Source organism: Mixophyes fleayi, chromosome 6 (genome assembly GCF_038048845.1).
Source record: "Mixophyes fleayi isolate aMixFle1 chromosome 6, aMixFle1.hap1, whole genome shotgun sequence".
NCBI lineage: Eukaryota > Metazoa > Chordata > Amphibia > Anura > Limnodynastidae > Mixophyes > Mixophyes fleayi.
The window spans coordinates 174,481,639-174,507,428 of NC_134407.1; the positions used below are offsets into that span (position 1 = coordinate 174,481,639).

The following is a 25,790-nucleotide window of genomic DNA, read 5'->3' on the forward strand; positions in this document are numbered from 1 at the left end:
CTGAGGCATGTTCCACTTGGAGGTCTTAACAGTTTTCAAGGCAGCCGATGAGATCAACTCGTTCCATCTCACTTCATATCCCCCTGAAGTTTTGTGTGTTTTTCAAAAGCAGCAGTGCAGCAATCCATCATGGCTCAGCACTTCACAATCCTCGCTATATTTTGCAGCACGTGCCCTACCTTGGGTGCCAGTGAGGGCGTCTTAAATGTACCCGTCTCCTCATCAATGCCAGCTACCAGCTTCACAGTGTCTACTACATGCATATAGTTCAATGGGGTGGCAAAGTATTCCATCCTCTCCAAAGGGGTAGCTCTTCTGGCCTGTAGCAGTAGCCTGACCATTTCTCTAAGCTTCCGATTGATGTACTCGTGCCTTCCAACATCTGAACAGACCTGGCTGAAGAGATGCTGCCCGTTCTGCATCAGTCATTTTTGACTACGAGTAAGACTTCATCCTAGTTCATATCACTCAAGAGCTTCCAAAAGCCACTAATGATGACAGGTGGAACAGGCGGAGCAAAGGCGCACAGTAACTGGACTCAGTTTTTGCCAGGTGTGGGCTTGTTTCCCTCTTGGTTTAGCTTACATCTCTTTAAGTGTCATCACAGGTATTTCCTTGCAAACAAGCCTTGGCAGGCTGCACAGTGCATGAAGCCTTCGGCATCCATTTGTTTGCCTGGAAGTTTGCACAGGACTAGAACGCCATGTCCTGTATTCCGTACCCCAACGTTGTGTGCCAAGTTGCCCCTATTGCGAAGATGTGCCAAGTTCACGCACCTTTCTTTCGAGTGCTTGGGGAAATGCATGGCCAGGGCTACTTCAGGCTCATTGCGGTTAACATACTCCATGTGCGGGTTATTTCTGTTATGCAGTTCTTTATGTAGAATGTCACCCCCGACCAGTTCTGATCTTTTAGTATGGATGATTCAGCCATGAGGCACGCAACACAGTCTCGCTTTCCGGGCACCCGGCCTGTCTTTATAAACTTCATCAGATGTTTCTGCACAGCCTGGACCTCCTCTCTGTCCCAGGTTTTCCTCCACAACTTTTAAAACATGTATAGTATGTACACATGAATTTGCAAGCTGATCGTAAAAAAATTTTTTTTTTTCAGTTGTTTGTAAAAGTGGCATCAGGATAAATTTTCCATATAGTGTGCACCCAGCCTAAGAGTACATTCACCCACCCAGGTCCTTCCATTAGAATGAGCAAAATTGTGGACCCCTGCTGACAACGGCATTGTCACACGCAAAGTCTTTATGTGTTCCTGTATAAAGAGGTACAAATTCACATAGAAAGAGGCACAACATGTCACAATGTGGTCTTGGCCCTAAACACCCGCTCATATTTATTTTTGGTATATCATCATTATCAACATTTATTTACAATTAGCCAGCAAATTCCGTAGCGCTTTACAAATGGGATATAACCATCATTAGAGAATCTTTAGTGCTACAGATACCAAATATTAAAAATTGTAAGTTTGACTAAGGAATAAACTGCACCTGCAATGTTTTATGTAAAAAGGTCAGCAAGTATTCAACAAAACAGTAATAAAACACGGTCACGTTTTTTTATTTTTTTAAAAAGTTAATTTTAATCCTTGCATCATAGAGTAAATATTCCAGTCCACACTTCACAATTCCAATTGTAAAATAAAAATCCCAGTAAAATAAAGCTCATTTAAGTATCCCAGAGTATTTTAGAATGCAATAACAATTAAATAATAGCTTTTATTAGTTTGTTAAAAAAATTGCTTTTTGAATAAGAGGAAAATGGAGAGTGATAACTTATTGATACATGGTGGTCAACATTTTCCATCAACTTGCAAATTATGTTTCAATTTCTTTTCCATTTACAAACAAAAAACATAGGACGTGATTCTATTTAAAGTGATATTAACATGAGTATTTACATAGCGAATCCTCCTTGCCTATTTCAGCAAAATATCCAGCAGAGGGAGCAATGCAATATCGGAGGCAGAATTTAAACTAATGCAGCAATCTTAATTGCCTTCCACAAAATTATAGGTTAACTAGAAAAAAAATAAAACATTGTTAAAAGCTGTTAAAATCTATTTCAAGGCATGAAAACAGTCAGGTCATTAGGTGAAGCTGATGTTGCCTGGATGATCATCACTAGCACAAACGTCGCAAAAGTCCCCACATCAAGGTCACTAGCCCAACGGCTACTGTCACGGCCGCAATTCGAGCGGGAAGGTAGCCTAGTGAGGACTCCAGTCGAGCATGTAGTTGCAGAACCTGCCGCCTCGTACTCTCTCTGTCACCAGAATTATCGATGACATGATCAGCAAGCGGCAGCTTGCTATCAATGGGGAGCTGAGCAGCCAAGCGTTTCAGGACTTCCTCCCGGGAGAGACCACTTCTCCGAATCAACCTTTCCACTTGAGTTTGGGGGTCACTACAAAATAGTGGACAGGAAAATCTTGAAATAATAACTGTAATCTTTTGGTAAGAAAAATAAGATACCCAGAGAAGCAACTGTCCAAACTAGTTTGATAAGAAATTGAAAGCAAACAGAATTTGTTACAATACTTGGATCTGATCCTTCAGACATTTTCAGCCACAGACTCTTATTGAGCATTGTATCCTCAAATAATTTTTGCTTTCGTATGTTTAACCATCATTTTGCTACTCAGAAACTCAGCTGGGGTCATTTATGAACTGGGAAACATTGGTTGTGTAGAAGTGTGTATATTTGTCTGCTGTGTAACTACACACGTGAACACTACCATTCTGGTTTTTGAAATAAGATTGTACTTTTTTTTTTTTTTCTTCTATAGCATTATAGGAATGTGCACGACAGCAAAAGATAAAAAGGTCACTACACAGTCCTGCCTACTGGCTCTTCAGATTCAGCTACTTCGTATTTACAACTTTTGCATTTTTTCTCTGAAAACACCACTCGTTGGAGCCTCATGTCTTAAAAGGCAATTTCATCCAAAATGAAAAAAAAAAAAAAAAATTTTTTATAAAAAGTTAAACTTAAATGCAATGTGTGTATAATATATACACACACTTACTAACACCATACTATAATATATACATCCTGACAAACTTATATACTGATATTTTGAAACAAATTTCAAAATAACTATGTAAACGATCATGCTATTCAATGCTTTCACACCAGAGTATTAAATCTTCACTGGATAGATAAAATCCTCCACAATAAAAAGTTTGCAGTTCCCAAGAGCAAATAATCAATTAAGGTAATTAATGTATCCAATGCTAACCAGTGAGCTGCACCAGACATTGCTGACTACAAATATTTAATGAATGCAAATAAAAGCAAGGAGAAACTTGTACAAATGCTTGCAGTACAATGGGTAATACGCTCTACTCATCTCTTAGTATTGATCAAAAGACATGCAATGTCCATGATTCAAATATAGACATATCCCCCCTTCCCTAGTAGATGCTGCATATATATGCCCCCCTAAGTAGAAGCAGAGCCACATCTGGTGCCTGGTCTAATATACAGAGCCGCATCTGATGCCTAGTATGCCTATCTGTATTGGATGTGGATATACAGTTCTACAGCCGGACTCCAATGTAAGTATATAAATGCACACTATGGGCTGCAGAGCTCGAACTCCTATTGTTACATACTACATGGGCCACTTCCTAACTGTCATGACATGCAGCATAACAAACCAGCACCAATATATTCAAAGTATCAAAAAAAAAAAGTAATAAATACGCAATAAAAAAGCCTATACAGGGCCAAAATAAATAAAATACCTTATTTTATATGTTCAAAATGCCATAAAAAAAGAGAAAGCAACCAGCAAAAAAAAAAAAATATGCTGTGTGCAAGCCAATTATGTGAGTTTAGACTATAGCAGGAATCACAGATGAAAAGGAGATGGGGAGGAGGAGGACAGGGAGTGATGGAAAAGGGAAGATTGAGAAAGGTCAAGGATCAAAAAGGACTGCCAGCATGTGTCTCAGCAAAGTGTGATTGTACACGATGGACCTCATATATGATGATCACTGGATGAGCACAGCAAAAGGATGGTTTTAAACTGGGACACTTAGATGGTCTGCCCAGCGCACTTCATGGTACATGCCTTCTCTCCGCTCCTTTGATACGCATCAAATGTGTCCAATTAAAAGTATAAGACAAGATCTGATCTTTGCTACTTCAGAGGTGGTGCAAAATTCAAGTGCTTTTGTGAAATGACACAGCAAGAATTGCACATGAAAAGGGAGCCCTCTTTGCTACTGCATTTCAAATCTCAAAACTGCATTGTGCAAAACTCCATAGCAAGGAACACCATGTCTGTGCCCAGTGCTTCCCAAAGGCTGCTGCAAATGCCACCATAATACTCTGCAAAACCATGCAGTTTGGTGGAAATTTAGGCACACCTGTGCAAAGCACCACCGATGAGGATATTGCCATGCTCCACAACTAGTTTACGCTTCATAGATTGCCTCTACTTTCCCAAAACACAAAAACACATAAATGTAGAAAAAAGTCAAGAATTCCCCTTTTTGTGAGAATACACAAAATATAAATTGAATACAAATGACAATCAACATGCCTAAGACCTGATAGTAGTGCAGAATATATTATTAAATACATCATGTTGTCAAGAACTATAGCTTACATCAGCAGGGAATTGGTAGGTCAGGTGATGTAACATGAGTAAACAAATGCTATGTATCCCCATATTTTATTTTTTTGTCATCCTCGAGTAATAGAACCATTGATACGTGTAGTACTTTTATCATCCCAAAGATGATAAAAGTACAGCGTAGTGGAAATTATGTAGTGTACTTTACTGTATTAAATGAAAGCACCAAATTGGCTGTGTGATGCCTGTTCAATTCAGTAATAAACACTGAAGTAAGGGGGTCATGTGACGTGAGCAATGTAGACACATGCCACTGCTCTGCATGCAGCCAATTAATCTTGGTTACCCCTTGCAATGTAACTTTCTGATGCCCACATATGTTTGTGAACCTCTTATTGATCCGAAAGTGCTGACGTGACAAGTTTACGAAGAATACGAGGAAGAGCGGCCAAGATACAGTGCCAGCTATAGGGGATCATTGCATGGGGCCTGGGACGGAATCTGAGCTGGAATGTGCAGATATTATGAAGGCACTGCTTACACGCTATGGCATGATCTTGACAAACTCAGGAATAGCACAGTTGATGCAGAAAGGTCTATATCTGAAACCAAGTAGTCGAATAATATTACTAATGTTGTCTGTCATATCCAGAAGCAGCCTAAACCTTGCTTATCCAAGGCAGAGGATCTGGATAACAGGCTGTGCTGAAATAACCCTTGAGGTTGTGGATTTTCTAGAACGAGTAAACACGGTGGGCTGTTTTTTCTGAGAAGTGGCTGCTTTCCCTGTATGAAGCAGATACCTTCTTATCCTGTTTTGCTAGTGAAGTGGCGCACTGTACTACTACCATCATCTGGCACACCCTCTCAGCCGCTAACAGCACGATTATATCCATCTATCCAGACTTCTCCATGGAAGTCCCAGAAGATCATATGCTGATGTGCGTCAGTGGCTCCACAGTATGCTCTGGATCGCTCAACTGCATATCCTGCTTAACTACGTATAGCAGTCGAGGTTTTATTTTCTTCACCTATGGACGCCAATTAATGGTTAATTTGTGAAAAACATAAAAATAATTTGTCATTATGTATCTACCTAGCTGCTATGATTCAAATTAAGGAGTGAAGGTCCAGACTACATATTCAGGCCATGCTGCAACTGCATGTAACGGAAATAGTGCCTACAAATAAGCACATAAAAAGGGCAGCTTTAATTATACACAGCGATTTAGAGTTTACATATGTGCCCCCCTTCCATCCTTAAATCTGTCTGAACATCCTAAATTTGCCCCAGCGAAACATAGTTTGGGTAGAAAATACAGAGTGTGAAAAGTTTGTTCTCCCTGAAGGTCTATCCTTTTTTCCTGTTCCACAATACTCCCCAACCCCAAATGCATTATCAGCAATAATTATGCAGCAAATTTCACAGGCCCAAGATATCTCATATATACAGTTATTATCTATGCATTTGCATCATTATTCAATGTGGCAGCTCATCTTAAAATAATTTCCTGGAATGTGAAGAGACTCAATGATAATAATAATAAAAAAATGTCTAGTATTTGCTTATCTTACAAGCTATCCCCTTATATTATACTGCTACAAGAGACATTGTTTGGGTAAGTGGCTTTGGCACGAAGGAGGACATGGATTGGAAATTGCTATCATGCCCATTGTAATTCGGCTGATGTGGAATTGCATACTTGTTACATTGATCCAAAAAGCAGATATATCCTCCTTAAATATCCTCTTGGGGGACTGCAGAATCTTTTAATTAACGTTTATGTTCCTCCTCCATTTGACAATGATGTATTGTTAAATATATTTTCAATAGGGACAGAGTTCCATGCTCTACTAGTTGTGACTTTAATAATATTTTCAACAAACACCATGACAGATTAAGGCCATATGGTGCTCCTTCCCTGGGACTCTAGTTACTATTGCCTCAATGGTATTAGTTGAGGCATAGAGATATTCACAAACATGGGTTTATCCCTGATTCTGCTTCCTACACATTCCTTTGCAGAACTGATTATGTCCTGGTAATACCCAATTTACTCACCAGAGCTACAGCAGTGGAATATCTTCACGGGGCATCTCCATCACTCTTACCATTCTCGGAGTGACAGGGAATGGAGAGTAAACACTACTTGGCTAAAGTAGGTGAGCGATGTTTTGGAGTCAAAAGCTGTAGATAACGATCTTAGTCTAATGCAAATAATGCCTCCCCACTACTAGTATGGGCTGTTTACATGGCTTGTAACTGGGGTCAGTTTGTTGTTTAAATAGGGTCTAATCATGTTAAAATTGGTAAAAATAAAAATAAAGAAAGATCCAGAGCTCGGTCTCTCTAAAGCTGAACAAAATTGTGCCGTTTCCAAAAATGGGGAAGATTATAACAGTTGGCAAACAATTTAAACTGAAAATGTGTTTTATTACAGGAAAGAATGCTGTAATAGTTATAGGCAATACAATAGATTATTTTTGAGCATAGTAATCCAAGTTCAGAAGGGTGAAAACCATTGTTGACCCTGCACAAATCTGTGCCCAATTTGCACACAATTACATTTCTACTACCACAAATAAGAATCACCCCTTTGGTATTCAAAAAGATTTACAAAGGGTGCTTCATCCTGCCTGTCACGAAACGTACGTTATACTCAGAGGCCAATACTTCTGCAGAAGCGGTGTAAACTGGGATTGCCTCCTTTCCCAATATAAAATCCGCAGCCACCGTCGGTCTTCCAATTGTAGTACAGAAGTACATAGAGTAGGCGGTGAGAGCATGGTCCCTACATTGCTGGAGGTATACAATTCCGCAATCATCATCAGCTATTTATATATCACCACTAATTCCGCAGCGCTGGACAGAGAACTCACATCAGTTCCTGCCCCATTGGAGCTTACAGTCTAAATTCCCAAACACACACACACACACACACACAAAGACTAAGGTCAATTTGAAAGCAGCCAATTAAACTACTTGTATGTTTTTGGAGTGTGGGAGGAAACGGGAGCACCCGGAGGAAACACACGCTAACACTGGGAGAACATACAAACTCAAATAAAAAGTGGAACTTTGCCTGAACCCCTGGAAGAAGACCTTATAGGTATTACCCAAACCAGATAAAGAGGTTTCCTTGTGTGCATCGTACATACAACTGATCTTTAAACACTTATGTGAAAATTCTGGAAAAAATCTTGCCAATGAGTTTAAGCACACAAATTGTCTCTATTAAACACCATGATCAAAAGGATTTAATCCCTGAAAATCAACAAAAATTCAAATAGATGTAGAATTTAAATATTAACCATATTACACAGTCATGTGACTGGATGCAGCTAAATTGTTTCATTCAAAGTCATTGCTGCAGAAAAAAATATGGTTGTATGCCTACACCATGATCTTATAGCCTACTCTATGTACGGAAATCTATAGTACTACATTAGAAGGGTCAGATGACTCCTGATCTTCAGCAATTAAGAAAAATAATGAACCAATCTCTTCCATTTCAAAATGTATTCTATTGGCAGGATATCCAGGCAAATTTGAAAATATCTGGACTCCATGACTAATTACCCTGCTCAACAATTGATTTATAAACTACCTTTTCCCTGGCTCTGCCCTAATATGAAACAAATTGTAATACCTTTCTCTTCTTTTGGCAATGTGTAGAGAAAACTTCCCTTGTTATTATTTTGTTGTACTGTAAACTAAACGTGCATGCTGGTTTCACCTTCTCTGCTCCTTCTTCCCTTTCTGGTGGGAACACATGTTTAACAACAGAAGAGAATGTCATGTCTCTGTGCGGATGTACACCTAGACAAGTCGTAGAGAGCAGCAGAGCCGTAACTTAGAATTCTAGCGCCTGGGGAAAGAAAGACAAATGGTGCCCCCCTAGCCCTCAATTTTAACCAAATGAACCTAAAATATTCCTAAATTGTGCCCCCCTTCAGCCTTGCGCCCTGGGCGGTCGCCCCTGTCGCACAGCCCTAGTTACGGCCCTGGAGAGTAGTACAACTAGGAAACACATGACACTAATAAGTAAATAGTGAATGAAACAGGAGCCAAGCATTTCAAATCAACAAGGAAAAATTTAGTTAACCAGGTTTATTCCTCTATGTATAAGAATAAAATAAAAATAAACAAAAAGTCACTACATTTGGTGTGTGGACAGGAGGAAGGGGGTTTGGGGAGAGGCATTGTATGCATTCTTGATGGCTAAGAACACAAGTTAAAGTACTGCTCTGTTCTAATCTACTGTGTTCTCTTACCAGTAAACAAGTACGGTGTGTTTCATGTAGCGTGTCAGGTTCCTGGATTCAAACAGCAATGGGATGTCAAGGATCACGTATCTATACCCTGTGGGATTATCAAATTTTAATGTTAGCAAGTAGAAACTTACACCAACAGAATACAATAGAACTAATACTCCTATCAAAAGTACTTTATTGTTAAGCCCCAACCATGCAACCTGCCTTTCTTTAAAGTGGTCTACTGCATTCTATTTCAAACAATTTGCAGCATTCCTTGTAAAAATAATGTACTGGATTTCCTTCCCGCACCAACACAGCTTACACTTCACTCCTCATCTCTTCCCCATAGAAACAATCTAAAGTTGACCCACAGTCTTATCAATACGAAGGCAGCCATTTTGTGAAAATGTAGCCAATAAATTTAACATGAATTAGTGAAATCACCAAGGCATACCTCCATGAGATCACTGCTTACAAAGTAATAGGCTGAAAATTGGTTTAGTCCAGAAAATGGAAGATGGCAGTTTTCAAGTGAGTAGTTGACAGGTCCATGTTAACATTCCATTAGATGGCTAATTATGGCACCATTATTTTACTATTTAGAAGCCAGGAAAGATGTCTATCCACTGACTTTGACAGAAAAGACTCCCAACAGTAAGGCACCAAATAAAAAAAAATATATAATATAGTATATTAGCTATCAGGCTTCCGAGATTGGTGAGGCCCTAAGTAAGCGAGTTACTCTATAAAAGAGGGGAAGGCGGAAAATGGTCATCATGCAATGCTAAAAATGTAGGTATATTACAGAAGTATTATTTTAAAGGGTTATTCATTTATATAGGCATTTAAAGGATATACGTATATGGCTCAAAAACACATATGTAAGCTAGAAAGAAATTTTAGTAAATGTTTCAGGGAGACATGTACAAAACCATAATTTTTTCCTGAAAACGGACACATGATAACAACTTGTCATAATGAGTTGGCTTAGCTAAAAATAATGACATTTTTATAAATTAAATAATTAATAACAATTTTTATAATTAATGTTACATAAAATCCAAAATTGCTATATTTAATACAACTGTAATAAAATGTAACTACTCCAAAATAGAACTGAAGTAATGAGCTAATCTTATTCTGCTGGTCCTGCTGCAATAGCAGGACAAGTACTGTAAGCAGTCACACTTGTCTTAGAGATAAACTGTTTGTACACGTAAAAAAAAGGGTGTTCATAGACTTATGATTATATTAGTCGTATGATATTAGTATTCTATTCCCGGTAAAGCAAAAATAACAAATCAGCATGTAATTATAAGCAATATACGGAGATGTCACAAAACATCAGTGTGACTTCATGCGTTTGTTTTTAGTAGTATATTGCCCTTTGCAGCGTGGAAGTACATAAATGAGGTATAATCGGTCACAAATATCCAGCCTATGGGATGTTAAATGAGTATATCATATGTTCCCTCGTTGTGATTGTTGTATTGTTCCACTGTTGCTGTCAATATGGCAATAAGATAACTTTAAGTCCAACCGCACTGATCGTGTATATATATATATATATATATATATGTATATATGTATAGCTCTCCGTTTAGGGTGTAAATTCAATTAGGAATCCCATACAGTGCACTGTAATTAGTATCTCGATGTCCCACAGGACTTTCTATAAACTGAACGAACCCGTTAACGGACCTCAGTCTATATAGGCTGATTAGAAGATATTAGTCACCTGGTTTGCCGTACGGCTAGACAGACTCTCTTGTGTAGAGCCGTCTTTTTCGTGGTGCCGTATGATTGCAGCACATCCAGATCTCCGTATAAGTTGTTCAGATCCCCTCAAAATTTTGAGCTTCTAATGAAACGGCTATAGCCGAGAGACACGTCAAGCCTGCTTTTACTGAAAGCCTTTAATATCTATCAAGTACTGCGGTTGGACTTAAAGTTATCTTATTGCCATATTGACAGCAACAGTGGAACAATACAACAATTACAACGAGGGAACATATGATATACTCATTTAACATTCCATAGGCTGGATATTTGTGACCGATTATACCGCATTTATGTACTTCCACGCTGCAAAGGGCAATATACTACTAAAAACAAACGCATGAAGTCACACTGATGTTTTGTGACATCTCCGTATATTGCTTATAATTACATGCTGATTTGTTATTTTTGCTTTACCGGGAATAGAATACTAATATCATACGACTAATATTATCATAAGTCTATGAACACTCTGTGATTTTAATATCCTGTTGAAAATCCATGTCTTATATCGAATATGCCATATGCTGTATATGACTTTATTTGTTAATCTGCACATATATATGAAATAAATGTATTTTTATTATATTTGTTTGAAAAGTGAGATAATTAGCGCCCCCTTATGTACTTTGATGTTTGTACACGTGTCAGTTGAAGATTTCTCAGTCTACACAGGAGGCAGGCGAAACATCTTTTATGGAATTAGAAGACTAACAGGATCCACCTGCAATTTCCAACTCCATTGGAGTGGTCCCTGGTATAAAAAAAATATTACACCTGGATTTTCCTGTACTGTTGATCCACATGGATCAGGTCTTTAAGCTATCTATGTTTACTGTATGTTTGAGCTGCTGTACTCCAGGTACTCCTGATATCCTGTACACCTCATCTCTGTTTGCTACGGATACTGTGTGATTTGAGTATACTGTTTGCATTACTTGTAAGTGACACCTTCCTACACTCAGGACCACTAATCCTAAAGGTTTTGTGAGCATATCATTGAATAAAAGCATCATCTTAAATTAAAGATCTGCTGGTAAATTCCTTATAAATGCCCACCCAGCATGATCCACTAGTCCCTACCATTAAAGACTCAGATACTACTCTAGATTTACAGCATTATTTTTATACGCTCTATAAAGCACGACATTGGCTTTAAATTCTCATTGCCCCTGAAGACCACCTTATCTTTGTATACAGGATACAAAGAACTGCACTGGTACCATGAATTTCAACAATATCTGCATTTGAAAAGGTCTCCCATTTCCAGTTTTATAGCCCCACACTCAAGCTCTACTAGTCCCCTATTGTTCTCACACTACAAGCACCTCTGACATCTTATAATGGACGTTCTTATCTGCATGGGCTGACATATTGTTTGTATAATAGGGCCTTAAAATCTCTTGGACAGAGAGAGAAATCTTCCGCTTTGCTTCTTCAGACTTTGATATTATCAAGTCCAGAACAGGAGATAAATCGTCAGTGTCTCTACAGGCTGAATGACATTTCCCATCCTTTCTCAATAAGACTATTTTTATATATTTATTATTCCTCATGAACCATATATGGTGAACAAAGATATAAGTGGGTGTTACACAAAATAATATCTGGAGTTATAGGAAGAAGTTATATGGTTAATAGGAGGGAAATTGGTAAAAAATTGGAAGCAAAATGGTTTCCACCCAGAATGTGTCAAAAAATCATAATGCCAATGCCTTTACAATAAACAAACAGTTTTAGAGCCCATAACTGTTGGGAGAAATTAATGAGAAAAACACAAAACTTATTTATTCAAATAAATAGAAATCATCCCATAATATTCCCTTTTCTTACCTCTAAAGACTTGATTCACTGTAGTACTGACACAAGGTCTTAAACATAGCAAAGGCTTGTTAATTGAAACTATCATTCTTGCATCCCAATAAGTATCATCCAATACATCATCCCACTATCTATACTGTTTACAATCGTTGGCACTCCACAGACCATATCGGAATATTCAGAAAATGGAGTCTTTGGAGTTTATATCTGTCAGTTATTTCCTTCTATGATTTTCTGCCCTCCCAGCATTAATGTGAGAACTTGGGATTTTGTATCTACGGGGAAACAGACCGGAAGATGTATGGAGAAAGATGTTGTTCCACCAGAATACACTGAGGTGTTTGACAAGGTAAGCAAAATACACAAAATACTGAGGGTACAGCTGAGTACACAAAGTGTGGGGGTTTGGTAACATGAAACAGAGTACACAAAGGTGTTGGTGCTGATTGGACAGTGGGTAGCGTGTAATAAGGTACACAGAGGTGCTTGCACTGGTTGAATAGCGCATAACATGTATTGAGGTTCATGGATGTATTGATACTGTTTGAACAGCACATAGCACGCAATAAGGTACACAGGTGTTATCACACTGGTTGAACAGCGCATAGCGTGCTAAAGGGTACACAGAGGTGTTGGCACTGGATGAACAGCAGGTAGCGCTTAATGAGGCACATGAATGGCACAGTTAAGACAGTAAACAAATGGATACCATGGAGTATATCGCAGCGACCCTGTAGAATAGAGTGCAAGACCCGCACTGGACTGCACCAGGGATCCCCATATGAGGATATGGACTTCACTCAGTGAGGACCTAGGTCACGGCCCGTGCAGTTGATCCCCTCCGTGAAAGCAGCAGAGTACCTAGCTGGTATGATGACTCTGCCGAAAATACCACAGATGGAAATGCCGGTATGGGTGTGCTGCTGTCAGGGGGATAAGAGCTGCTATACTTCCAAGTATAGTCCTGGAGTAGGCGTATATATGTTGTACACAAGTGATACTCAGGCACTGAGGAGAGCTCAGAGCAGACTCTTATAGTGGCTGGTTGATTGGTGATTCCCTGCATGTGTCATCAGTACTAGAGGTAACTGGTAACACCTGAGAGAGGTGTCATGTTGTCTCTAGCCTAAGGCTGAGTCCAGCTGGGTTCTGTTAAGGATTCTAATTTGGAAGGCCAGCAATCAGTGGCCGCGTGTGCAAGAAGAACCAGGCTATGTTTAAAAAGAAAAAAGAAAAAGAAAAAGAATTAAGGGAGTGTCAGCCATTTAAAAAAGGTCATACTTGGGGTGTGGAAAAAGCAGAGGATGTACTCCAAAACAAGCGTCAGATGCTCCGATCTACCATCACTTCCTTTCAATTATAAAGTGCTCAAACTGTAACAGAAAAATCTGGGGGTTATATTGAATTTAATTTGAAAAAAAAGTGCTTCAAATTAAGAATGACTATTACATTAATCAAATTGTCATTTTGTCCTGGAATGTCCAAGGATTAAACAATAGGATCAAATGAGAACTGGTGTTTAGCATTATTTTCTTACAGGACATTATTTTATTACAGGAGACACATATTACGGGGTCAAAACTGCTGGTATGAAATACCTCTAGATTGAATATACCTACCACTCCACATTCTCTAGTTATACAAGGGGTATCTCTGTGTTGGTCTGTAAGCATACAAATTTAGCTTTGCTCAATATAAAGCCATGAAGTCATACTATACAAAACGTGATTGTTCATTATCCAATGAGCCTATACTACCTCAACACACTACTGAAGTAAACACATGGAAAAACCGCAACAGAACAAGAAGTGAAAGTCTGTGCGCTCCATTTCCCAAATGGCAGTCCTGGAACACGAAGGGACAGTCTCCGCCACATCTTCGTCCCAGTGCCTCCAACAACAAAAAAATGCTCTCGGAGCACCCGAGTGATACACTTCTACCGAGCGCCAACACACACTTCTCCCTACCTACCTACCTACCTACCTACCTGCAGTGTGCTCACAAGCTCTAAACACCTAAGTGCTACTTAAAAACACAACTGTAAACACAGGACTGAGTGAGCACATCTCCTAGCTCCACCAACCCATTAGGCACTTGTACACTGTGCTCTCTCCCTACCCACACTGTACATAAGAGCCTCTCCCCTGTTACAACACACCACTCCCCAAACTCAACCACATAGCATCTATCCGACTTTACCACCTAACCATATTTATACACCTATCTTTCCCGTACCTACACATCTACCTCCATGCTCCCTACGCCACCAGCCTCTAAGCCAACTATCTTGCCCAACCACTTTTCCTACCACCTACTGCGGCTGTCCACACCCGACTTACAACTGCTCTATACTAACATTTTTCACCCATTTTAACTCTAGCTCGGCCAAGAAAATACCATCCGGTTCCAGGGACCACGACCGAACATCCGAAACTAAACCTGGATAACAGCTGAGGTATCACATAACGTTAACAGACTACATCCTGGGCTCCACGGCTACGTTCAGATAAGTAGAAATCTCTCAAAGAACATGTCCTCACATCTCCTACGTCTATTGTTCCATGTTTATCAAATATATTTACACTATTAAATATAACTGATCCATACAGTATCTCCCACACTCAACTGTTCGAAATATACACACATGCTTGAAACATATCTTATGTCAACTAATCTTGTACCCCGATTTCTCTCTTTGGCCCTCCACTTGTGCCTTCAAAGCATGGTCACAAACAGGGTTCTTCCAGATGGGCCAACTAGTATGCAAAAGGTATTCAGCCCTTTCCAGAACTCCCGGAAAAGCTTGTCTTGCCCTCTTCTGAATACTGGACATTCCTCCAGCAAAAGCATTATGTCAGCAAGGTAGACTCAGCCTCGACTTTAGGAAGGAGGCAAACCCAATTTAAGGAATGAAGCTTAGTCCGGAATCAAAACACAACAATGTCTACAATCTATAAGGTTCCAATTGAAAACACCTTTTCTGCTTTGAGCAGACTTGCCTACCCATTGACAAGCCACCTCACCTCCAATGATATAGGAGTGGTTTACAAGAGTGGACAGCTATAGGAATATGGGGGACATTTCCATGGCAGCTGGGAATCAAAATTAAAAACTTTCTGCTAGCTGGTCTTTATGAATAATAAAAAGCTTCCTCCAAACACTAGTCAGTAGATGACGATTAGGCATTTTGGGGCTGAAACCACAAATTCCCACTTTGGCCATGGGAGCCATGCCACGCCAATTCTATCCACACCAATTTGTAGCCTGGGAGGCTTTAACGGTCTAAAAAGAAGCCTAGCAATCTACTCCTTCTGTGAAAACATGTCATGGTGCACTAATACCTAAACATGGCGAAATACTGAAAGTATTAGACTGGGTACACACTATGAAAAATTTCTCCTGGCGAGATATCTGCATCAATTTGACCAACGATAAAAAAAAAAAAAAAAAAAGAAGAAAGTCCCGATCAGCATGCCGATTCATGTGAACATAGTAAACACATTTTTTTTTTTTTTTTACACGATTTACCTTCAGATCTGTGCTCTTCATCTCTCATAACCATCGTCTAAACAAATCGTGACTCTGTACACTCCGTAGAGATCTATGGACACTACTGGTCGCGAGTGCATATAATACTGCAGAATTGGAACGACATTGTTCCATCGTTGAACAAGATTTTTAGTTCAGTTAAAAAAAGAATCAGATGAAACGATACAATATGCTTTGGAACGATAATCGTTCATCGTTGGAGCATACACAATAATGTGATATCAGGCCGAACGGTAGTTTTTCGTTTGATTGGCCCGATAATCCGCTGAAAACACTGTAGTGTGTACCCAGGCTAAGATTAGGCTTTATTTTTCCCAAGTCAAGCATACATACCGAAGAACCCCGCACCCTTTACACCTTCTCACATTTTTGCTTGTATCATCCACTTTTTGTTTTGCTGATCTTGCTGCCTTGTTAGTATTACCTCTGGTATGGCTATGTACACATTGGCATTAAAATTCTAAGTTTAATAAACATTTCTTATGCAAATTAAGTGCATTTAAAATGGTTGTGAAAACAATAATCATAGTTCCATATGATAAAACACATAATTGCATTTTCCTGTGTGTTTTATGCCTGTGTTGCGGTGCAGTTTGGTTTTTTTTAAGCCAATGCTTTTTATCTCATTTTAGCGCTACTGATGTACATCAATGCAGTTAAAAATGTGTTCATCTCAATGGGAGCGTATTATAAAGGCAATGAGCGGCGGTAAACAAGTGTTTACATTTGTATTTCCACATAGGTTTGACTTGAAAAAAGATACCAATTTCCTCTTGTGTCACATGCACGGGTTTAACAAATGTTGATTGAAGAAGTTTGAAAAAAACAATGCATATCCATTATCATCAAAACATTTGTCAGCATTGTTATTGTGCACGACATGTGACTTCTGAATACACTTCTCTGGAACTTCTCCTCTTTTCTGTGTCCCAGCTGTAGCATCTCTCTGCTGGTTTCCCCTATGCCTTTCCTAAGGTGTGCGGAGAGATGTCCATTCTCCTGCTGTCCCCCGGTACTTGTGGAGATCGCACAGATACAGCCCCATGGGGCTTGCACGGGTGTTCTAGTAGGGGAAAGGGCTATCCCAAAGCCCAGTTTCATCTAGTCTGACTGAACCACTTAATGGGAACCAGGGACCAACATGTGCTGGGAATCTCAGGTCACACACGCCAAGACTGATGAAAAATAAAGTACATTTATCATTAACCTCCAGGGGGATCACAGCAACGAACATAAGAATCCCACTAAATAGTAAAAGTATACGCAATCATATAAGGGAAACACAAAAAACGAATGAGTAATATTAACAGCTTTTAGCTTCGCCTGAGACTTGAGCTTGTAAAGGGTGTAGAAGACAGTAGTCTAATGCTCCAACGCTGCAACTAATTGCATCAAGCAACAGGATCAGAAAGAACCAGCACAGCGGCAACTAACTCTCACTTGTTGTGCAGCGGTCCACAATTCTCTCATGAATAAGGTAGATGGGAACTTCGATCCCCAGCCTCGGCTTACTCAAAATCACCTGAACCTGCTTGGACACAGCCTTTTATCCCTCCCATCATCAGCACCATTGTCATGGTTTACTTATAAGGCACCACAGATTTTGCAGGGTCAGAGAATCAGTATACATATACATGTATACACAGAGGTAAAATAACAAATATATAAGTATTGTAGCAATTAAGCATAGTGGCAGATGTGTGGTACATTTTAGAAGGAAATTCCCACACTCCTAGGGCAGATCAACTCATTTTGGAACCACAGGTGGTGGCCTGCCATTGCCTAAGGCACTTGGAGAGGGCTGGATCAGGCAGGGCCATGGGGACAAGATCCTTCCCCGGATCCCTAACAGAATTGCTTAGATGAGCTAAGATGGAGACCTGAGGACAATAAAACTACAAAGGCTGGGAAAAAATAGGCCAGCACAAAATAGTGGGGCTACCTGCATGCTTGCACAGGCATATTGAACCTCCTGGCTACTGTTTTTTTGAAAGCCTACACAGGGGAATATATAAAAACTACAAGGGGAGTGGATGAACAGACAGCAAACGTTGATAAACGGTAGGCGGAAATCAGCCCCTTTTGTCATAATAGGTACTGCAGCCCTTTCCTGCTGTTGCCAAATATTGTCCCATGTGAAATGCATTTAGGAGTGTGGGACATCACTATGGAATGCAAACAGCACAGGCAGCCAACTGACATCCATTCCCTGGAGCTTCAGACAGTGCAGCAATTGGAAGTACAGATTTCTGTACAGAGTTCTAGAACGCTGTCAACTTTTAACCCCAATGTAAGTATGTTACACTTTTATTCTTCAACACATCACAATTAATTCCTGCCTGTGTGGCCACCATTTATATACTCATATCTATCTAGTCAATCTATTTACCTGAACATCACAAGTATTCACCACCATTAATTTAAAATTCTAACAAAGTAAAAAAAAAAAAAAAAAAATTGTAGTGATCATATAAAACCCTCAAACTTTTACAACAGAATTTAGCCCAAGAGGAAGGTGAAGATAAAATCCATGCAATAAGGACCTCAACAGTTTCATTAATTTGCAATAACAGGAAGAGGTGGAAAAAAGAGCTGCAAGAGATGGAGACTAACGGCTACCCATAGCAATCAGCGCTATTTATGGCATTTAACAAATGCACCTGACTGGATTGGCAAAGTCTCCTGTTTGCATTTGCCCCATTAATTACACACTTCCAGCAAGAACAGGTGTATATTACCCATCTAGACTAAGACGCCATTTGGAGAAAATGGACATGGGAACCGAGGATGGAGTCAAACTGAGATACCCAATATATTTTTCACCAAATAAAAAATAATGCCTCGGTTTATAAAGAACGACAAACACAGATGTTTTTCAAAATTTGGGGAAGTTTTATTCATATTTTTCTAGTTTCCACCAACAAATCCAAAAAAAAAACAACTTTCAAAGAACTATGTGGTATGACTATCGAATGCTACTACACGATCCTCCAATACAACTCTTAATGAACCACTTGTATACTGGGGTTTAAATGATATCATTATGTTCCCCCGTGTCAGTCTCATCATGCCATGACGGCTTCAATCATTCAAAAATGTTTCTTTTTTTTTTTTCTTCCAGGTACAGAAACAGATTTAGCCATTTTTATCTTATTAAATAAGGGTTTTGGTTTTTCATATATTATGGTATTTATGAATGCATTTTGCACTGTATATGCTATATAGTTCTTTGGTTAAAGTACTACACCATCCTTATTGTATGGCTCGACCATATACCTTGTGTTTCGGGGAAAACCCTTTTCTTTTTTTCTTCTGTGCAAATATTTAACAACATCCGTACTTTTTTTTTTTTACTGTTCAAAATACTGGTTATATACTGTATATTAAAAAAAAAAAAAAAAATTCTTAAACAAACAAAAAATTAGTCATAAATGTAATAATATAAATGTGAATCTAAAAAACAGGAGTGGTAGACGTTGACAGACACTTGTATGAGAGTAGATTAGCATGTACACTACAATCCAGGGCATTCACCTCAACCCACATTGTACTAGATCGCAACATCTACAGTATTTCAAAGTATGCTATTAGATACGCATTTTTCAATAGCATAACACACAAAATAGTAAATACATGTAAGGTGGCTTATCTTATCTACAATAATTTGCAATAGGTAATAATATACACCCCTAGGACTCACTGGATAGATAGATAGATAGATAGATAGATAGATAGATAGATAGATAGATACCGTATATACTCGAGTATAAGTCGACCCGAATTTAAGCCGAGGCACCTAATTTTACCACCAAAAACTGGGAAAACGTATTGACTCGAGTATAAGCCTAGGGTGGGAAATGCAGCAGCTACTGATAATGGTAAAGCAAAAATCAATGTAGGGTCCTGTCACCATAACAAGGAACCCACAGGCTCTTTATCTGGGCCAACTTTTGGAGTGTGTAACCAGGGTTAACCAGCAAACACACACTGCACCAGATCACATCTTACCAGGCTAACTGCAGCCTATCATTCACCTCCAGTACCATGGAAATGTAAAAATATTTTCACATTTAAGAAAGTAAAGAATACATAAGTTTATTAATGCAAAGCACCAAGAAAGATTTTAAGCAAGGATTAAGTTACACATGTAACATAACACATAGTACAGAACCATTCAGATGCGCTGGTAGCCAACCCTGGGGTATTCCTTTTTAATGCGTAATCCTTTGTGACAGAGGTGTCACCCCACAGATCCACAACAACATCCCCTGAGATTCAAGAAGAAGAATGAACTTACTAGTCCTTCACTTTATGCTCTGATTCTTCAATCAGTTCAGCAGCAGCTGTATTCCCGCGTTAGTCCTGACATCTCTCTCTCTCTCAGCCCCGCAGTGGAACGCATGTGCGTTCCACATACAGGAAGTTCGGCATTTCTGTTACAAATGCAAAACTTCCTGTCAGTGGAACGCACATGCAGCACTGGGGTCATGAGTTCAATTCCCGACCATGGCCTTATCTGTATGGAGTTTGTATGTTCTCCCCGTGTTTGCGTGGGTTTCCTCCGGGTGCCCCGGTTTCCTCCCACACTCCAAAAACATACCAGTAGGTTAATTGGCTGCTAACAAATTGACCCTAGTTGTGTGTATGTATGTATGTGTCTGTCTGTGTGTGTGTGTTAGGGAATTTAGACTGTAAGCCCCAATGGGGCAGGGACTGATGTCAGTGAGTTCTCTGTACAGCGCTGCGGAATTAGTGGCGCTATATAAATAAATGGTGATGATGATGATGATGATACTGAACACAGAAAATAAACCTGAAATCAATGATTATAATAGTGACATCAGAACTCAATATTTATACAGGCTATTTTTGGAAGATGATACATGTTAACATCAGTTTTGCATTATACAGGCATTTGTATATATTACATGCCTATTATAAGGCTATATTTTACAATAGTTGATATACCTTTAAACATAAACGTATAGTTAATATCCACTCACCAAGGCAGAAGTACCAGATTGTCTGTCTCAGCATAGCTCTATGTATAGAAGGGTGAGTGATGGAGTTTAGCAGACTTCTCTTCTCTGGGCTAGAAAAAATAATGGCTCCCAACTTCTCTCGATCCAGCTCCCCACTCTTTAGCAGCACTTCATCTCCAAAATGGCAAACAATCTGGCTGTAGGCTGGGGTTCCCAGCTGAACCACTACAAGTCAAAGGCAAAGCAGTGAGTAACAGATGGAAAGTCTCAATCCTCTGCGCCAACCTCCCACATCCTTCAACCAATACATGCATGAGCTTGACTGATTGTACCTCACATTGGAAAATATAAAAAAAAAATATTAATATAGAACCAAACGAAATTTGGAGAAAATAATCCCTATGACCTGTGTCATGTTTTAACTAGAACTTCATTCATGCCCACTTTATTCTGCGATTTACTTGTGAATGATAGACTACATTCTCTGACTATTGGTTCAGCCTATAAAATGGCCACCTCTACTGTGCGCAGGCCACTGGTACACTTTAAGAATGACAGAAACATTTACTGTGTCTTGGAACAAACGCTCACCAAGCAGAATGGTGTCATTTTTATATTTTACCTGTGCTCCATAACCAGGCTAGGCGACATCGTACATACCCTGTTTAGCAATGACATCTGCGTCAATCACGGCACAGCCCAGTTCGCGAAGAATTGACACAACGGTGCTTTTACCAGATGCAATCCCTCCCGACAGGCCCACCAGAAACATTGCTGCAGTGATGAGAAACAACCAGAAGTGTGTTTCACTGTGAGCATACTATATGAGCAAATACAAAAGCATGCTTAGGGTTGCCCATAAGAATTATGGGTCCACTGACAAAATTCTGATCCAGGATCCATCTCTCTTTCCATTCCATTAATAAACAGTTCAGTATCGAGGCAGTGATATCTATAGCTTGCTGAAGTCTCTGCAGGTTCTAAGTCACTGTTGGGCAAAAATCATATTTTATAGGGGTCTCACAAGTGACTCTTGGTTCCACATGGGGCCACACATTCATTTTAAGTGAAACATCACATTACAGTATAGGATTACAACAGGCAGATCATGCAGTATATTAACCTACTGCTAAATAGAAAACCTGATAAGAAGCAGGGGCTGATTTTCCAATAGGCTTAATAGGCTGCAGCCTAGTGCGTAAAAAAATTTGGGGTGCAGAATTGTAACAGGGAGATGTTGAGAAATTAGCCTATAGAAGTCATTTAAAAATGTGTATTGTGCCTTTAAGATTGCTTCAAGTATAATGTATAAGTCTTAAGAAAAATAAGGAGTATATGATAAGATCCTAGAAATATGTAGATGGTGCTTAGGAGTGAAAGATAAGAGACGCCCAATAAAGAGTATAGGCCTCTTAGACAATGTATAGGCTAAAATTCATCCATGCCTCCATTCTGATATACCGTACTTATTTTAATGAAAACTAAATGGATGACATAGATTGCTGTGACCCTTTTAAAAAGACAAGTCAAGCAGAGTTTTGAAAACACGGGACCATAAACATTGGTGGGGGGGGGGGGGTAAAGGAAGCCAGATTTTAAACTAAGGACAAGTTTGCTTTAATCTACTGCGTACTAGCCTGGCGTGCAAGCCTAGGGATTTTTGGTTTTTAGGTTTCAGGCTTCAGATTGTCAGTTTACAGGGTGTGAAAAGTTCCAATTACACTTTTAGAGAGTAAAGTAAACAAGGTCGTATGCTACCATAGAAACAAGCATGTGCATTTAACAGACGCATCTATTAGTCAGCCTAAAGATCACCCTAAAGTACTTTATTGCATATTGGTTCATACTGAACGCATATACCAGTTATAGAGTGATGTAGTAGAGTTATTAGTTTTCACATAGGCTACACCATTTTTTGATAGGCCAGATTACAGGTCCCCTATTCCTGTCCTTACGCATGCCGTGGCTTACACATTACAGTACTATTACATTGAAAGATTTTTGCCTGCTTATTCTACAAGTTATTCATTCAGTGTAGGGGTAATATATGTATACAATAAACGTTCACATTTGTGAATATGTACAACCTCAGTTTGCAAATAGTCAGTGGTCAGGAGAGCTGCGTTTATATGAATGCAAGAAAAAGCGTGTATTCTTAGTATTCCTTTCAAAATGGCCAGTTTTAAAACAATACATTGCAAGATGGGATTGACAAAAAAACTGCTCCAGAAAGCAAAAACATGTCAGGAGGTTAAGGGACTCTGCCTGACGTGTTACTATTACATCTTTAAAATAAAATAAAAAAATAGTTTATACTGACGTATATATATATACAAATTGTATAACTGTATCTTCATTAAAATAGGAACGTTGACATTTCACAGAGAACTAGGGCATGTACAAGAACTGCAGATTGCTTTGTAACATGGATAGCTCGTCTGAATGTTTGCGCACAGAATGTGAACCTGTCATTCCATTAACCAAACATTTCCGCTGATATGAAGGGTACAGTGACTTTACACTGACTGACAAGGCACATTAAGGAGAACAAAAAACATCCAAATAATGCATTAAACATCACCAGCATAACCAGCCCCCAGTGGTCCCCTAAATTATACTACTCCATATCACGGACCACTTACCACCTGCCCTATGCCAGCCCTCACTTCAGTCACCTCCTCCCATCGTGCTCTCCTATTGGCTGCAATATTACATTAAACAAATAGAAGCTCTCCTTGCTAGATACTAGTACTGGCAAGCTGAATGAGACTTCCGGGTATAATCTCCTACTTCCGCCCATCTAGTCTGAGCTTTTCCAATAGTAACGTAGTAGTTGCTAGGAGCCAGAAGGCGTCAATGTTACTGATATGCCATAGTGCTGGCGGAGCAGCCAATCAGCGGTCAGTGTGGTAAAAGGTAACGGGTGGAGCACAGATAAGATTAGTGAACACTAGAATACATGAGTCAGTTGCTTTTTTAATCTCTCTATTTTCATATTTTGAAATGGATGTAACATATATAAAGAAGCAAACATACGTATGCACACAAATATCAAAGTAACCAATTACACCAGTCAGGGTCAGGTTTAACTCTGAATTGCAATGTATGCAGACTTACACGTATCTGTATGTTGTGTCTCTCGATGTGTAGAGGGGCGGAACGGGGAGGGCAGCTTATGTAAACATACCTATGTAGAGGAGGATGAAGCCACAGATCCACAGCCTACCTTATTGCCTCTGACTTTGCCACTTTTTTCACTTCCAAAATTGAGTCCATCAGATATGAAATCTCTTCCTCCTATATCCATAGTTGCCTACTCTCCCAGAATATCCGGGAGACTTAACGAATTTGGAGAGCAGAGCAATCTCCTAGTTGCCGGCCATTTGTTAAATTAAGGGGTAGAGGCGGTGCTTATGAAGCGATCCATGCGTCATTGTGGCCCCTCCCCTGCTGTAATAGGCTAGAACATGTTATGCCAGCTTAGAGGGCGGGGCTAAATCATCCTTGCCAACGACTCCCGGGAGAGTATGGCAATCTCCCTGATCTGCCCACTTCTGGGCAGAATTCGGTTTAAACGCCGCGATTCACCGGGAATCGCGGCTGTAAAATGACGCGATTTGCGTCCTCACAGGGGCGGGGCTAAATTGACGAGAATTTTGCAGCCCCGCCCCCTACACGCCCACCTCCCCCTTGCATCTCCCGGACGTAAATTTTAAAATGTTGGCAAGTATGGGCTAAATGACACTATTCCGCTAACCCTGCCCCCCCCCCCCACACACCCACCTCACCCCTGATCTCCCGGAGGCAATCTTGACAAACTTCGTAAGTATGCCTGCCTATATCCCTTCTGCCCCCCGCCCCCACCCACCACCTTTTTTCCCCTTTAAAATAGGCTGCTGAGTTGAGTCTTGCCTCCCATCGGTTATCACCTATTTCACTCCCTCTCCCCCTCTGTCTGGTCCCACCTTGTTCACCTCTTCAATCTATCCTTCTTCACCTGCATCTTCCCCTCATCTTTCAAACATGCTGTTTTTTGTACTCCTCCTCCCTGGGTGAACTCATCAGTTCCTTCGGCCTCCAGTATCACCTCTATGCTGACACCCACCTCTGCCTTTCATCTCCTGATCTCTCCCAGCATACACAGCAAACCTGATAATTACTGTAAGCATTCTGTTAGGATTCCACTACTGCACTGGTGGACAATCTATGAGTTCTCAGCTACTGCTGAACTACAAATCCCTGCATGTTCAGCAAACCCTATGTCCACTACATTCTGCAGGAATCCCACTACAGCAGGGGTACTTTAGGTATTTTGTTCTCTAACTGCTAAAGAACTACAAGTCACCACATACCATTTGGTCACAGGTTGTGTAAGTCCGCAGAACAGCACCCAGTGATGCTTTTAGCTGCTAGCGGCTCAGGTATCCCTATCACTGCCGAACACCACTAGGTGGAAAAGTCCACTCACATGAGCTCGCACACAGAGTAAGCCACGCGGAGGGAGAGTTGCCGGAGAGAAGGGGAGTCTGTACATCTCCTGCACCGAATCCTCCTGACCAGGCACAACTGCCAATTCGTCTTTTGCAGCCCGCGACTGAAGTTACAGAGGTGAAAGATCACGTGATCTGGCGGGAGAGAGGGACCTCCCAAAAACCTGTGATCTGCGACCACCAAAAAAACCCTGCAAATTGAAAATAAAGCCCAATTCTGCTTGTTATAAGCGGAATTAGCAACTATGCTCCCATTCCTTCTTCTCTCGGGTGTCCAGTTGCTTCTCCGTTCCCGTCCTCCTGGATGCCCCTA

At 40.0% G+C, this 25,790-nt stretch overlaps 1 protein-coding gene across 2 annotated transcripts; it reads right to left on the reverse strand.

Moving 5' to 3' along the window:
* Positions 1-1,573: 1,573 nt before the first annotated feature.
* Positions 1,574-23,734, reverse strand: DCAKD (dephospho-CoA kinase domain containing). Of its 2 annotated transcripts, none has more exons than XM_075177337.1 (5): positions 23,630-23,734; positions 21,648-21,761; positions 21,009-21,212; positions 8,875-8,962; positions 1,574-2,420 (listed from the first exon to the last, which is right to left on the reverse strand). In XM_075177337.1, the coding sequence occupies exons 2-5, from the start codon at positions 21,757-21,759 to the stop codon at positions 2,138-2,140; spliced, it is 687 nt and encodes a 228-aa protein (XP_075033438.1). In that variant the 5' UTR covers positions 21,760-21,761; positions 23,630-23,734; the 3' UTR covers positions 1,574-2,137. The 2 variants fall into 2 exon arrangements, with proteins under 2 accessions (XP_075033438.1, XP_075033439.1); XM_075177338.1 differs by lacking the exon at positions 23,630-23,734 and adding an exon at positions 23,578-23,621.
* Positions 23,735-25,790: the final 2,056 nt, after the last annotated feature.

Bases quoted from the DNA above. Each gene is read 5' to 3' on its own strand.
- DCAKD (XM_075177337.1), bottom strand. From the start codon at position 21,759: ATGTTTCTGGTGGGCCTGTCGGGAGGGATTGCATCTGGTAAAAGCACC. The intron at 21,213-21,647 runs GTATGTACGATG...TTTGACTTGTAG, and splicing joins AGATGTCATTGCTAAACAGG to TGGTTCAGCTGGGAACCCCA. The intron at 8,963-21,008 runs GTGAGTGGATAT...ATAATCCCACAG, and splicing joins AATCTGGTACTTCTGCCTTG to GGTATAGATACGTGATCCTT.